Source organism: Ailuropoda melanoleuca, chromosome 8 (assembly GCF_002007445.2).
Source record: "Ailuropoda melanoleuca isolate Jingjing chromosome 8, ASM200744v2, whole genome shotgun sequence".
Classification (NCBI taxonomy): Eukaryota; Metazoa; Chordata; class Mammalia; order Carnivora; family Ursidae; genus Ailuropoda; species Ailuropoda melanoleuca.
The window spans coordinates 76,049,637-76,066,722 of record NC_048225.1 but is presented as its reverse complement, the minus strand read 5'-3'; the positions used below and the strand labels follow the sequence as shown (position 1 = coordinate 76,066,722).

Here is a 17,086-nt window from a genome sequence, read left to right as displayed (position 1 = left end):
TCAAGGGGGTATGTGACCATTTTCCAAATAAGCCCTATGCATAGTAATTGGTCCAAATGTTCAGAGAAAAAATATTATTTTGGTCTGATGTGATCTAAGATTCTCACAGAAAACTTGAAAAGAGGTTAAACTTTAACAAAGGAAGACAAGCAACTGCATTCCAAGAGAATAGAGTAGTATTAGCAAAGCCAGGAGCTAGAAAAATGAGGCATGTAGGGAAGTTGTGGAAAGTAAAACTATTACGGCAAAATTATATAATCATAGTCTCAGGTTTGTAAAATGACCTTAAAAGCCATCTAGTACAATAACTGTATGTTGAAGCCAATTATGAAGAATTTGGCCACTATATTAGAGGCAGAAAAAAGTATTCAAAGTTTCTGAGCCAGCAAATGGCATGATCAAAGCAGTGTTTTAGTAAAATAACCTCCCTGAAATGGGTAGTATTGACTCTGAGCGGGGAAGACAGGAAACAGTCAGCCTAGACCCCCCCTCCCCGACTGTTGGAGTTCTGCCCAGCCTTCAAAGTCAATCGAGTACCATTTCTGGATTATGCCTTCTTAGAGAAAGCTCCAGTTATCTCTCTTTCCCATGAACTCCCAAAACTCCTGGTCTGTGTCTATATTATATAAACAGGACTTTGTTATAGGCTGATCTCTAACTCCCCCCAAATATGTCTGCTCCTTGATGGCTGATGGTGTATTGCATTAATCTGGGTATCTTTACCTCTCTCACCATTGGCATTACCTAGCACAGTGTTTATAGTAGTTTCTTAAGAAATATTTGTGAAATCATATTTTGATACCAAGGTTATTTTTAACTAGATTATTAATGTTCATCTGCAATAGGAAGTTTAAATAATTTGAAGAAGCGTGCCATAGACATGTGCTGCAGCAAGAGCATGGTACATTGAGGGATCCAAAAGTGGTCAGTCTGGCCAGAGCACAGGGCTGGGGGGTAGGAAAGACAGAAATAGTGACAACAGAATAGCTGAAGAAGGTGGATTCAACAGGACCTTGGGAACCATACTAATGAGCTTAGACTTCACTCTGAAAGTAATAGGGAACCCTGGAAGGAATGAGAATGAACATGACAAGAGGCAGGGAGACTGCTGTGCTAACCCAGGCAAGAAAAGACTAACTTTAGTAGTAGTAATGATGACAGGAAGAAATAGACAATTTCAAAAACTATTACAGAGGCAGAATCAAATGGACTTGATAAAAATGGAGGGAAACAAAGATGAGGGGAAGAAGGAGTAAAGAATAATGCTCGGGTTTCTGGTTCGAGCAACTGGGAGTTCCCATCCACAGAGAAAGGGAACAATGGAGAGGAGTAAATTCTAAGATCACATGATGAATTTAATTTAGGACTATTTGGTTGTGGCTTCTGTGAGATATAGAAGTGGAGGTGACTAGTATGTAGTAGAATATGGTACACAGTCCAGGAAAAAGTTCTGGAATGGAGGTCTAGAGTTAGAGTCATCAGATAAAGGTGGTAACTGCAACCATTGCAGAGGGAGGTATTGGTCAGGGATAGTGCAGTAAGTGAGAAAAGAAGAGGATCTATGAATGAATCATAAAAAAAAACAGTTGGTAAGCCATGATCAGAGGATAAAGAGCTCGAAAATAAAACTGAGAAGGTGTGGCTAGACCAGAAAGAGGCAAACCAGGAGACAGTGGAGGTGTACTGAAGCAAAGGAAGAGATCTCAACAAGAAATGGTTACGGTGTAAAATGAAAGACTCAGAAAGTCCATTGGATTAAGTGTTCTGTCTCAGGAGAGTAGTGTGGAAGAAACAAGACTGCAGTGGGCTGGACATCTGGGTGGCTCAGTTGGTTAAGCAACTGCCCTCGGCTCAGGTCATGATCCCAGGGTCCTGGGATCAAGTCCTACATCAGGCTCCCTGCTCCACTGGGAGTCTGCTTCTCCCTCTGCCCCTCCTCCCACTTGTTCTCTCAATCTCTCTCTCAAATAATAAATAAAATCTTAAAAAAAAAAAAAGACTGTGGTGGGCTGAAAAGTGAAAGACAAATGAGAAAGAAAAAAGGGGAGTCTAAGTCTAAGGTTGACTCTAAGTCAATCCATAGAGGGCTCACATGAATCAAGAAAATGGGAGTCCCTCAAAGATGCAGATTCCATGGCAAATGTTAGGGTGTGCCTCTCCCTCCACCACTATGTTTAGTTTGTAGAGGAGACTTAGAATTAAATGAAACTTTAGTAGTAACCATGATGGAGAAAATACTAGCAAAATTGCAACATACACACTATGAGCATATAAGGAAAAGGCTCACCCTTTTTACTTTGGTGACAGAGCATTTAAAGAGTTGACTGTGCATTCCTAAGGCTTGGAGTTTGCTTAGCAGCAACTAACAAAGTTATCTCCTTTTTCTCTTCTAGTAGCTACCATTGTAGGCTACCACCAAGCTGTCAGTAAAGTATGGCTCACCAATGAAGGACTCAGAACAATCAGCTGGACTCACCATACTCTGGAACTATGCTGTCCAATACAGTTGCTGGTAGCCAAATGTGGTTATTGAAATCAAAATTTTAATTAATTAAAATTTAATTTAACTTTCATTTCTTTTCATTTGTTTTGCTAGCCACATTTAAGCTTCTCAATAGGTACATGGGGCTAGAACCTATTGTATTGGACAGCACAGATTATAAAATATTCCCACCCCTTCAGAAAGTTCTATTGAACAGCACTGCTCTGGAGTTAAGAAGCTCTTTTAGAATGTCCTTTTATATCACCCCAAGAAGATTACGAATACCCGCCGAGAATCCCAAGAGTGCAGCTTATCACATGCCAGCTTGGTTCCATCCAATCAGACTGAAGCCAAAAGGGCCTGAAGAAAACTACATGATGTCAATTCCCCCTGCAAGATCTTTAGTGAAGTCACAGCCTAAATATTATGCAAGAAAACCCTCCAGAACTTGGGGGCCTATCAAAGAAGGATGACTCACCTCCTAAGATCCATTTTAAGGATGAAGACAATGCTCAAAATAACAGATTTGAGAATGAAAAAGAAAAGAAGTCTGTTTATTTTTAAAATGGTGCTTAAAAAATCAGAATTCGTTAAGTTATTTGAACAGGTGATACTAATGATGCCCTTGCAAGTTGTTCAACCCTATATTTCTACCAGATACTAGTCCCAGTAAGCAACCAACATGTAATTTCTGAATTTGCAAATGAGTCAAAAGAATAATCTTCTTATAATACCTAAAATTTGATTCTACAAGCAAGAACATTCTCATGTAATAATAGGAACTAGAAACACTATTATAATAGAACATAATTATGTATTAGGGAAAAAAAAGAAGAATGCAAAGGGAAAAACCAATATTGTTCTAGAATTTGGTGCCAAGGTTCCCATATACCACCTTTCATAAAATGACAACAAAGGCATTTCAGAGGATCAGGAAAGAGATACAATGAATATTATAACCAATAGAATTTTCATGGTACTCATATAACAAGAACTGAAATCTGCACACTGCAGGATTTCAACTATGAGAAAACAGGTGTTGAGACCAACCCAGCAGATTGAAAAACATACCTTGGTCTGCCACTCCTGGCACAGAGATATTACTCAAAAGGTCTATATCTATAGCCTATTTTTCTCTTAAACCACCGGACTACATAAGTCATAGACGGAAGGCGAACTGTGACCATGGAACAAATGAAGAAGAGCACAAGAACATGAAAGTTCACTTCCCAAGGCATTCAGCTAACAAGCTTGCCTTTCTATTCAAAAGAGCAGGATTACAGGGAAAGAGGGGAAGTGAATAAAAGCATAATTGGACTAGGTTTTGTTTGCTTACATAACAAAAACTAGTATTGTGTAAAAAAATAGAATGTAGGGTTGTTGTTTTTTCAACAGAGAAGAATGATAAATTAAAATCCTTAAGTCATGAGGAAAGTTGACATTTTCTTCTGAAATATTGGACTTTTAGATTCAGAAATTATATTATAGTTGAAAGATCAAGCTTTCAGAAACCAGGAAATTCCAAAGCAAGCCTACAGCAGTGCTTTCTTGGACACATTACACGTGGTACATTTTTACGGTCTATGTTTAACAAATAGCTGGGAGATGAAAAAAAATTTCCACACATTCAGCATGGTGGAATACAGTCTACAGCAGAAAGGACAAGTTTGAGATGTCCTGAACACTACTCTGAACATTAATATTCTGTTAGTCTAATTTTAGCAATTTGTTTTCTTTTTTTTTTTTTTTAATTTTTAGAACAAAAGACATCCCGGTTAAAAAGCACGTATGTGTGTAAAATGCTATGTCCATCACCATCCTATAAATCTGAGAAGTGGTCCCCCTCTTTTGGCAACTCTAAAAATCTCATGAAATAAATGCTTATTTTCCTCAACTCCAGACCTTAATTTTCTATCTTTGGAACTTAAAAATACTTACATAATTGTCTTCAAATATGGCTTGACTTTTCTTCTTTGATGGAAACAGCATTCCTGCCAACTTTAAAATTTATAGCTACAACCATATTTTTCTAATTTTTAAAAGCACAAAAAAAATACCACAACCCCTTAAGTGATTTTGAAATGAACATTTCTTCATACTCATAATTGTCCCATGTCACACTGAAATGCACTCCAACTCAGCATACAAATGGAAAGAACATTCACCTCTGACTCTCATTTAGAGACAATATCAGCAACTAAAAAAATATTCCAGTGGCAGTCATACTCCAGTCATCATAAATTTCATAACAAAGTAAAATGGTGCATCTAGTAATCAAATTCTTCTGTGTATCTGTGTGTATATGTGTGTGGCACTTTCTCACATTTACAGACTACACCACAGTTTGCAAAAGCACTTTCCCATAACTTCATTAATTTGATCTTCCAACAATCCTGAAAGGTACACAAGACAGGGATTATTTACTATTCCATTTGATAGAGCAGTAAACTGAGATACAGAAAGGCTAAATGACTTGCCAAAAACCAAAGCTCACCAGTGACAAACCCTGGAAAAAAATATCCAGACTGTTGACTCCCAGGCCAGTCCTTTAAAAGAAAGTTTAGATGTGCAGTTTTAAATTAGATGAAAAATGTGCATAGTTGCTAGGTTTCTAAAGCAGTTTGAACAATGATTCTTTTTTCTCCCCCAACATCATAAAGGTTCATAGTCTATCTCACTGCTGGAAAAAATGGAGCAGTCACCTGGATTCCAGAGAGACTGCATCAAAAAGCTGAGTTTGAAAGTATTTACATTTGCAAAATTATATGCCTTTGGAAACCTAGTCAATATAATACTGTAGTTGAACAGCTTCTGAGGTAGAAAATATTGAAACTCTGTCCCAATGGGATAGACTGGTGATGGGTAGTAGGGAGGGCACATATTGCATGGTGCACTGGGTGTTATACGCAACTAATGAATCATCGAACTTTACATCGGAAACCGGGGATGTACTGTATGGTGACTAATATAATATAATAAAAAAAAAATGAGAACTCTTGGTTTTGGCTCAGGTCATGATCTGAGGGTCATGACATTGGCCCCAAGTCAGGCTCAACGTTCAGCAGGGAGTCTGCTTGAGATTCTCTCTCTCCTTCTCTCCCAAACCTACCTACCCCCCAGCACTCATGCATGCTCTCTTTCTCAAATAAATCAATCTTTATAAATAAATAAGTAAGTAATCTTGGGGTAAAATGTTTCAAGAAGACAATAGGGGTGAAATTAAATTGTAGCACTGATTACAGAACTTTTTCATAAAAACATGAATCCTTTCTAAATTCCTTAGGATTCTTTTCTGTTTCTCCTTAAATCAGGTACCACAACAGGGCAATGTTGCAACATCCTTTTCACTTTTAAGTTATAGTGTCAAGTTTACATCTACATCTGCTACATTTTTATAAGAACCTAACTGGCATTTGTAACCAATAAAAATCAACATTAAAGGCAGCATTCTTGTTATTTCAAATGACTCAAGGATTTGTTGTTCTTTTAAATTCCTCAAAGAAGCAAGTGAAGTAAATGGAGAATGTGTCAGCTTAACTTTTTACATGTGTTTCTCTCTACTTTTCAATTATTAGGCAAGCTCCTAAAGACAAAATTTTTTTTTCCTTTTTCTTATATATTTTCCCCCATAGCAACTAGTGTAGTGCTTGGCACCAGCACACAGAGTTCACTGACTATGCTGGAAACTGGGCAGAGATTGTCAAGTCCCCCCTTCCAAGTCTAGGGATAAAGAGGCATATCAGAGTCTAGGTTTCCTCCAACTGGTGATTTTGCAGAAGGAAATGAGCAGTGCAGATGGTGAGAGCCATGGGTGCTAAAAGAGAGGGAGCCAGGTCTATGTGAAATGCCTGTGGAGAAAAGACCTATCTAGAAGTTGAGAGTGGGTAGTGTGGATAAAAATGCAACTGACCAAAGGAACATATTCATCACTGTGTTCTAACAACTTTGCACATACGTCATAGACAGAATATGGTTGAGAAAAACTAATCTACCACATAATGGATGCAAAATACATATACACACTTGGTTAAGCCCTCAGGACGACAGCCAAGTTTACAATGAAACAATTTTCTGTTGGATAATTGGGCTTTTGCTCCTTGACACATGCCTGGAAATTCCTCAGGTCACTGTGTTAACAGTTTAGCTCACATGATCTACATATCTGTTGCTTCTAAGTCAGAGTATAATTAAATAAATTTATTATACATTTTGTTGTTATATTTTTTTTTACTTGTCTCTGTTCTTGAATATACAGTTCAAATAATGGTACTTGACCCCTTTACTTTATATTTTATATAAAATAGAGTATGTTTTATATACTTGAAGTTGGAAATATGTACATGCCACAAATATATTTTAAAGTTAGAATCAAAATTCCTTAAGAGCAAACAAAAACTGGTTCCACTAAAGGGCAGGAAAAAATGGTGAATTCAGGGTCCTGAAAATGTCACATGATGAATAACCAACCGTGAATAACTAAGCATATCTATATGACAAAATCTGTGACTATAGCAATAGAATATTAGAATATAACAGACTACATGTATGATAGAATAGCAATATATAGACAAGCTTATATAAAGTATATATACTTTGTAGAAAAGAGAATGTTCATCCATAAAGATTCCATCTAAGTTTATAAAGGATAGCTTTAAAAAAAAAATAGACCTCTATATTCTTATTTAGGGATATTAAAATAGCTTGTATCCTGTGAATTGCATTTGATGCTTCAAATTTATGTGAGAAAGTGTTCCCATACATATTTTAAATGTGCATCTGTTACTGCTTATCTATGAGAGTTCAAGTACAAACTGCAGATCATCATCCAAAAACAATGAATATCTAAGATACATATGACTTCATGTGCTGTACAATGAAAGAGCCAACTACTTTATCAAGAAAACATGGCCTCATGGCCGTGAGGGTCAGACCTCCTACGTGGTCGACTCAGAGTTAATCCTGACACAGAATGTAAAGTAGTAGGGTTGTAGCAGAAATTCACAATATGCATTCTAACCAACCAGCAGGAGGAAGGCATGTGGCAGTCAAGTGTTTCACGTACTTTGCAAACCCAATGAAATCTTCGTGGTTGGTGTTGATGTAGGAAACTTGGATGTCAATCAATAGCAGTACCTATAAATCAAAGAGAAACACCTCAGTGAAAACTCATAAATATTCTCAAACACAAAACGCAGTAATTGCCTACAAATTATTTATCTTCACCTGATTTTTAAAAAGATGCTTCAGTTAAAATGAGAAGTTGCACGAATTTTTTTCATTAGACTCTCAAAATTTTTACGCTAAGTTCAGAAATGTAAAATCTACATCAAAAGTCTAAGTCCCACATGAAGACAACAGCATTAGAGTTTACAGGCATGTGCTCCACCTATTTAACACAGAACCTAGAATTATTCTAGTCTTCTGAAGTGTAGGCATAACGTTCAAAAGGATATGCATGTACCAGCGAGGGGCTGCTCAGAGCTTCCCGCTCCTGTCGACGCTGTACTCTAGCCATGAAATAACAATATTATCTGTTGCTTTTCCCCCTCTTCTCCCTCTTTAAGCTCCTTCTAGGCAATCAGAAAAAACATCTCATCAACAAACTCAAAAAGGCAATATACAAATAAATAGAAAGCGTCTTTGAGATCCCTAGGCTTCACCATCAAAGCAAAACTTCAGTCATGTCTCCACTAAAAGATCGCCTCCTCAGAGGGATCCTCCCTGCCCATTCTATCTAAACTAGCACTCCCTTTGTATCCCATTACTCTGCCTGGCTTTCCTCTGTAGCACTACCACTAGCTGACATAGTAAGTTTCTACATGTTCCACATACAGACCCCATATGCCATATCCACTGCTCTATCCTCATTGCCTAGAACATCATACTCATTCAATCAAGATTTGTCAAGGAATGAACTGAATGCATGTTCCAGTAAACATGAAACATGAAAATGTTCAAATCACAAGATACTTATAAACTCTAAGTCAGAGATTTAGAAAGTCCCTCTGTAGAAAATATTCTTCAGTAGGACACAAGAGGGCTTAGAACAAGAGAGGGTGGAGCAACCAACCAGAAACCATAAGAGAGTTTTATTCCAGAGATATTCAAAACTGAGTTCCCCTTCCTGCTTCCTTTTGTTCTCCCAACTGTGTTGCTTGTCTTTCTAGAATGCTGAGACTTGTTAACTGCTTCTCCCTCTCCCTCACCCCTCCCCGCACCCTCGCTTGTGCTTGTTCTCTCTCTCTCAAATAAAATCTTAAAAAAAAAGAATCCCTGCCCACATACCTCCAGAGCTCTGCACTTTGACTTTGCTGAATGAAGTTTTGGTAAACACAGTAGGCATATTCATGCTGCCTCCCTCCACCGAAGATGGCATTTGAGTGCATCAGAGCACTCATAATAATAAGAGTTCACTGACAGGGTCTATACAATCCTCCCCAGAGGGTACTTCCTCAGGAAAGCATTACCAGATCCTCACCCTGTACCTTCACCACAAACCAGATTGGATCATGCTATTTCTGTCATATAGACTATAGATCATATTATATTTTATACGTATATAGCACCTACACTTTTTATTTGTAGTGTATACCACAGATGTAACTAATTTCTATATATTTTTTTGGATGTTTTGCTTACATGCAAGACTGCAAGTAAGTCCCATGGAAGTAGGAATTATACTTGTCTTATTCACCACTTTATGCCCAGAATGTAGCATGATACACATAGTAGTAAGTGCCCAGTAAGTATTTGTGGCTATAAATTTATAACTTCTCCCAGACTTGAAGAAGACTTTGCTTTAAAGGGAGCAATTTATTATTATATATTTAGTACATGGCCACTTACTATTGTCTCTCACTACCCAATGCTATGAACTAGTCTAAGGCTTTGCTTTCATGGCTAATCTCAGCTGGTCATCTGACTGAATCTTCCTGTGAGTCCCAAGGGGACCTGTCAAAAAGAATAAATGGATCACCCCAAATCCATCTCCACTACCAACCATAAAGTCAAGGTACAGGCACTATTAGGTCAATAACATACTTGCATGAAAAAGTTTCCTATCATCAGATACAGTTTCATTTCTTCTCTTAATGAATAAAACTAAAGAGTTAGGAGGAATTGCCATTATTAGATTATCTGTGGTATTGCCTCTATTCTCCCTACAATGAAACCAGATTCTGTTAAATGTCATACTCCCAAATCCTTTTGGCCGGGGGTTTGTATCAATAAACCATAATGTTTAAGCACAAATAAATTGTTACCACCATAAAGAGCAAAATATCTACATAATTCTCAACACTGCCTAAGGTTGTCATGAATATCTTGGCCGTTCGTGCATATTAACTTGGACAGAAGTATAGGAAAAAAGTAGAAAAAAAATAAAGACTATGGCTGCTCTCATTCATATTCCTGGAAACTGGGAGTCTGTGTTCATCCTAGGAAAAGAGCCAGGTCGCATGTGGGGGATGAAAAGGAAAACAGTACATTTTTTTCTCATCTTTTCACTTTCTCAGAGTTTCTCACTGCCTTTCTACCCACAGTTATTGAATATTTAGTTAAAGAAAAGTAAAGCTACCCCGGCTAGCGGTAACCGCCCACAAAGGCAGCCACTTTCACGTGCAATGACACGTACGGAAGCACCTGGAACAAGAGCAGGCATGCACTGATGGTTGAAAAAACTGTTTTAGAAAAAAGTTCACAGATTTATGGTTTCCCATATTTTTTAATTTTGAAGACTCCCCCCCCCACCTCACAAAGCTTCCAGAGCAGAGACTGGTAATAATCTCTTAAAAATTTCTTAAAACTGAAAAATAACTGCAAGAACACCTCAAAGCATTTCTGGCAGAAGCTGGAGGAAACGGGTCACTCTCTGAGCAGCTACTTCAGAATCATCATATGACCCAAAGCAGCACAGAGTTCAGAACTCATATGTGAGATCTATGCAAACTGATACATTCGCATTATCAAGAACATACATGTTTTTACTACGCTACACAGGTCCTCATTACAGGTGTCAAGCGACAGTGTCTTCAAGTGGTTAATTGATTAACTGTCAGACCAGGACATCTGAGATGGTCACTTAGCAGAGAAACACCTGCTCCATCCCTTAGCTCCCACTTGGGGAGTGAATTCAGCATTACGTCAGAGTTGCAGATGGAAGACAATTTCTCTTGAAATCAGCAAAGGCCATTCTTTCTCACAGATACTATGTGTCATAGCTCTTCAGGAAAAACAGTGAAAACCACGAAAATTAATGAAGAACTAAGAGCTGCATTTGGATTACTTCATTTCATCCTCACAAAACGTCTCTGAGTTAACTACCATTATTACCCCACTTTAAGATGAGGAAACTGAAGTATAAGACGTCAAGTACCTTGTTATTTACACAGAAAGTAATGGGAGGGCTTGGATTTGAACTCAGGCAGTCTGAACCGGAAGCCCACAATCTTAACAACAATGCTAAGTTTGAGAATATCATTTTAGGAAGGCAAAAGTCTAAAACATGAAACATGAAGAAGTTAACAATTGCTTATAATTAAGATAATAATTGTACTACTTTTTCTTCAATACTGTTTTTTTTTTAAGATTTTATTTATTTATTTGACAGAGAGAGAGAGACAGCCAGCGAGAGAGGGAACACAAGCAGGGAGAGTGGGAGAGGAAGAAGCAGGCTCTCAGCAGAGGAACCTGATGTGGGGCTCGATACCAGAACGCTGGGATCACGCCCTGAGCCGAAGGCAGACACTTAACGATTGAGCCACCCAGGCGCCCCCTTCAATATTGTTTTTACATAGGATCCCTAAGAGTTAAATAGGATATATTAACCCTTTAAATTTATAAAGATACGAAATTAAAAGGGTTATCTTATTGACTTAAAGTCAGGAGTATGGTTGATACTAGAACTTGAGTTTTCTTGGTCCTACAGTAGCCGTGACATTAGATGTGCAGGGGAACTTCTGGCAGCGGGATTTTATATCTGGCCCTAGGCTTCATTTCATTGGTTCATGAGTTAACATTGATTTGTTTATCTCTACTAACTCACAATGCCTATTTTTTCCTCTTTTGGCTGTTGTAACTATCCAAGGGTGTGGAAGCTGGAAAACAAGTGAAAACTATAAATAACGGTTAATTAACTTTCAAAGCACAATGATAAAAGCAGTAGCAATGAATCCCATAGCTCAAGCAGAGAGCAAGCTGTTACTCAGTCACAAATATCACAGTCTACTGGGCCTCCATCCTTCTGACTCTTCACTTTCTCCTGCCACCCCTCCCCTCCCACATCCCCTCCTACCCTTGCACGCACCCTCTGTGGCAGATTGCCTGCGTCTCTCTCCCTGTAGTTTGTCTTGATCTTCTGTTTTGCCTTCCTCCTTTTTTCTCCTGGCTGTCCCTCTCTGCCTTTCCAACTCATCTAGGAAGCACAAAAATCTTGGAATTCTAACTTATAGAGACTTCCGAGATCATATGGACCAACATCCCAATGTTGTACATGAGAAAACAACAGTCCCGAGAAGTGATTTTCACAAGAACATGCTGTTATTTTGTGGAGAACACATGGCCTGAGTCCAGTGTCCTCTCTGTGCTGTCACAGCTGTGTCCTGGAATCCAAGAGCACTTGAAAACCTCCGCGCTTCCCATTATAATGTTTTCTAAATAACTAAGAACAAAATCCACCTAAATTTAAGAAACTTTTATTATTTTCACATAGTCCTTAGCTTTTTTTTTTAATGAATTATCTTCACATAATCTTTCGAATTCACGGAGCTAAATAGGATTAGAAGATAATTTTAAGGTCACTCCTTACAAGACACAGCATTTACTAAATAGAAATCTTTTAAAAAGCAGTTGTTAAACATTTTGTTTTCCAATCATAGGTTCCATGGATAAGGACCTCAAAAAAAAAATCACAAACACCAAACATTGTGCATAACATTTTTGGAATTTATGAACATCCTGATACCCATCTGTGGGCCCATTAAAGAACCCCTGCTTAAAGAAAAAATGTGGTGTGTTTCTGGATTCTTGGTTTTCAAAGTGGGGTGCGTACATGCTAGGGGTCTACATGATGATCCATGGGGCACTGAGGAAAAAAGTAACGGAACTCCTATTACTGTTTTCGAAATGTCATCCTTCTAAAGTTTTTATGCTTGTTTATATTTTTAACATACACAAGATGTTAGCATAGCAACACATGGATAAAACTCATAAATAAGTACAAATAAACATATGTGGTTGTGTTCTCAGCTACTTTTTTCCATTCAGAGACAGGCCAACTGTTGGAGACCACCAGACAATTCTGGAGAGACCTCCCGCTTCCCACAAGGACCCTGCCTGCCAAGGAAGCCTCCCCTCACCTGGTCCTTTGTCTTCCCTTCTCGTTCACGAATGTGGTTGGCAACAATCCTTTCTGTTTCCTCACAGAGTCGGGGGAAGTTTGCCAGCTGTTAAGAGAAACAGATCTGAGTGTTAATACTCAAAAGGTTATGCTTCAAAAAAGAAGCAGAGATAAATTATTTTATCTTACAGAAGGCACAAATTGCAAATCTGGAAGCAAAAGTAAAATATCCTAAAGAAGAAGGGCAGAGTAACAGAGGGGGCTCCACAAACTATAATCAAAATAACTACATTATCTGATAGGAAACACTTTAAAACCAGTAGAGAAATTCCCTACAAAAAAAAAAAAACCAAAAAAACCAAAAACAACCACAACAACCACCCAGGAACCCAAATACCAGCTAGTATTATGCTCTACAGAGTTGGCACTTAATAAAATTCAAAGATAAAGAAGATGGAAATGAGGATGAAAAGGATAATAATAACTCACATTTATAGAGTACTTACCATGTTCTAGTCTGTGTGCTAAACACCTCATGAATTATTCAAAATCCACACAATCATAAAAGATAGATTCTATTATTAACCCCATTTTATAAAGGAAGAATGTGAAGCACAGAGAAGTTAAGCAACTTGCCCAAGAGTAAACCGCTCAGAATTGGTGGGTCCACGATTCCAACCCAAGTCCTCAGACTCCAGAGCCCATCATCTTGTCCACCACTCCTTGAGAATGATTCATTCCATGAACCACGGAAGTAATTTTTTTTAATTCTTTCCTAACAGATGTGTTTGTGTGTACACACTTTTTGACAAAATTGTAGAAATAACTCATTTCAATCACTCATCCCATTATTATGCAGGTAATTGTCAAAACTTTAATTTGCAAAAGGGAATGAATTAATCACAGTTGTTTTCAATGTAAGGAAGAAGAATGGAATGCTATGAGGATGTTCAAGGAGGCCTAACCTAGAAGGGCTTAGGTAAAGTTGCTCAGGAATAGTTATGGGGAAAATGGAGCTTTTTAGGCATGAGAATGTGTGTGAAGGCAATAAGGGACAGGGACAATGAATGGTAAAAGAAGTAAAGGAAGATCAGACCAGAGAGTGAGGAGGATGGTCCGATGGCGAAGCTAGAAAGATTAACAGGGGTCAGATCAGGGGGATCCTTGCAGACCTGCTATGAATTTTGGCTCCTGAAGCAATTCAGGTGGAAAATGAGGGTAACTTGGCCTTGGAGGGCAGCAATAGAATGGTGAGAAGGGTGCAAATTCATGGCTTAGGGCAGGCCAAAGGTTAATTCCAATTCTTATTTAAAGCACTTGCTAATTAATAAGGATAACACTAATATCTCATAAAAACAGGATGAAAAGAATATGATTTTATTAAAAAAGAGATTTAATGATCAATAAGCAGAAGAAAAATATTAAACTGCACAAATGATCAAAGTAACACAAAGAAAGATATTAACTATCATGTTGTCAAACTGCTATAATTAAGCCTTAATACAGACCAAGGACACCGAAACTACCAGCTTAAACTTGCTGAAGAAGTGACAGTGAGAATAATCTTTCTGGAAAGCAACTTGGCAATATGTATCAAAAAAATCTCAAAGCCATCCATTTATATATCTGTTGACCTAATTATTTCACAGGATTCTGAGATAAAATAGTAAGGACATTCGTCACAGCATCACTGGAATAGCAATAAGACAAGTGAATAAACAAAACTCTTTAAACCACTTAAGTCTCTAATAATATTAAATAAGTTAAGGTAGATCCACTAATGGGATGTAATTAGCCACTCCAAAATATATCCAATACCTAATTTTTTATTCTATCCAATTCCTAAATATTATCTAGTAACATGGTAAAGTGTTTATGACAAAAGTGAAGAAAATCGGGTTGCTAAATATATAATGTGATTACACATAAGCATACACATACATACACATAGTCACAGGCCACCATATACCCTTGATATCCTTCAAGGATATAGCCTGAGACCTTACAAATCTCAAAATTCTTGAGTGATGTTGTGGCAGCTACTATTCTCCTAACTTTTAAGCAGTTAGAACGAGGCTTCCCTGAGGCATGGCTGCTCCATGATCAAACAAGGTCACTGTACACACCAAACTTTATAGTATACATGATGCACGCAGTGACTTAGCTAGACAACAAACTGCAATTCCTCATGGAAACCATCATAATCACAAATCACAAATAAATCTTAAACCTTCTGAAGCTGCAAATCTACTGTCTGTACACAGAAAAAAGATCTACATAAATACCACAAAATGTTAACAGGCATAACCTCTTTGAATGATGGGATTATGCATAATTTGCATTTTTGTTTAAATACATCCCTATATTTTCCAAATTTTTCTACAGTGACTGTAGAGTGCTTGTATAACATCATGGTAAAAGGATAGAAACCTGGCTGCCTTGGTTACCACAAAAATCACAGCCCAGTGTCTCTTCATGAGATCACCAAACCATTACCCTGTTACTGGGACCCCAAGCTGGATCCTGAGATGTGTGCTCATTTGGGAGCTTATTTCGTGAATAACTGCAGGATACAAATGGAGCTTCCACTTCAAGTCTTGGAAGCATCCTCCAACAAAGTTCTATCATCTCGGAAGCCCTTTTATACTCTGAGAATACTGTAAGTTATTTTTTGTGAGGCCTGTAAAAAGTTCTAAGTATAGATGAGATAGCTGGTCGATACCAGTCGCTCTTCCTGACTAGTGCAAACCTGGGTGGTATATCTGACCCTAGCCGCTAGTCTGCCCTAGGCTGCCAGAGCAACTGTTTGTCTTCTGCGCTCAGGGCATCCCAAGCTAACAGTGCACCTTTGCTTTTTGACAATAGCCACACAAATACAGAATCCTATCCCTGCAGAAAAGTGACTGCATGGCAATAGTGGTCTACTGAGGAGGAGAGGCACGCCTTCAACAGCATTTAGAAAATGGATGAGAGCAGAAGGTTATTTTTAAAACACCAAAGAGTGGCACCATAAATATTTACTCAGAAAAAAAAAGTATTTGATAACTGAAGGACCCCAGGCTAGTATGCAGCCATCATTGAGTCAGAAAAAGGGCCAAAATGGCAAGAATATCCCAGAAGTAGAATCATCCAAGAACCCTCCCATCTACCGGCCTTGGCAGGAGAATTGATCTTGCGTCTGTGTGTGTGTGTGTGTGTTTCTCCTGTCTACCCATGGGCTTAATTTCACCAGGAAAGGAGCCCACCAGAGCCATACCTTTGTACCTATAATTGGGACAACTGGAAAGTAAAGGAGCCTAAATTCTAAGTGGAACAAAAGGGAAAGAGACGACACTGGAAGAACGGCCCTCATGGAGGCAAAGGAAGAGAAAGACTGAAGGGGACACAACGCAGTGCAGGGCCTGGCATTGCTGAAAGGCAGGAATGCAGCTGGTATGGTTTCTATCTAGCTAGTTGATCTGGAAAGACTGTAAAAGTGTAAGAATCAAAATGTTGGCTTGAATTGCTGGCTCTCAAGTGTAACACTCCAGTCCCAATTCTTCGCACAATATAGATAAGAAGGCAAATGTCCCACTCACATTCTGAATGATCTCTGATCAGGCTTCCTGCTACTCATTTCAATAGTTCATTGATGGGAGTCCCAGCTCAGTTTGCATAACCCTTTCCTTTGTTTTAAAAAATACCTGACTCTGATTGCTCAGTTCAATTCCTTACCTCTCTTCCTCGTCTCTTATTTAAGGCACAGTTTCCTCAACCATTTTTAACTATTATAATTTCCAATCTCTTTGGCTCTGAATACAGAATTGAAAGGCTGCAGTTGTAAGAATATATTTACTTTGTCAAAATCAACAAAATCATAATTATGTATGCCAAAATAATATTGATCTAGATGATACCATCTTTAGGCATTTATTCCCCTATTAACTATTTAAATATTCTAGAGGCGCCTGGGTGCCACAGCGGTTAAGCATCTGCCTTCGGCTCAGGGCGTGATCCTGGCGTTATGGGATCGAGCCCCACATCAGGCTCTTCCGCTATGAGCCTGCTTCTTCCTCTCCCACTCCCCCTGCTTGTGTTCCCTCTCTCGCTGGCTGTCTCTGTCTCTGTCGAATAAATAAATAAAATCTTTAATAAATAAATAAATAAATAAATGAATGAATAAATATTCTAGAAATTGATCTATACAGAATCAAAGAATTAAAATTTTACTATTGGTTATATTAATTTTGTATTCCTAAATTCGTTTCACGGCTGTCATTCATTTAACA

General features: G+C 38.2%; 1 protein-coding gene across 9 annotated transcripts in view; it reads right to left on the bottom strand.

The window, feature by feature from the left end:
- Positions 1–17,086, bottom strand: part of DNM3 (dynamin 3) — a 532,818-nt gene that overhangs the window by 304,480 nt on the left and 211,252 nt on the right. For all 9 annotated transcript variants that reach the window (XM_034666734.1, XM_034666737.1, XM_034666735.1 and 6 more), the window contains exons 11-12: positions 12,838–12,924; positions 7,545–7,615 (exon numbers count right to left, since the gene is read on the bottom strand). In XM_034666734.1, coding sequence (XP_034522625.1) covers positions 7,545–7,615; positions 12,838–12,924 — 158 coding nt within the window. The remainder of the gene's footprint in view (positions 1–7,544; positions 7,616–12,837; positions 12,925–17,086) is intronic.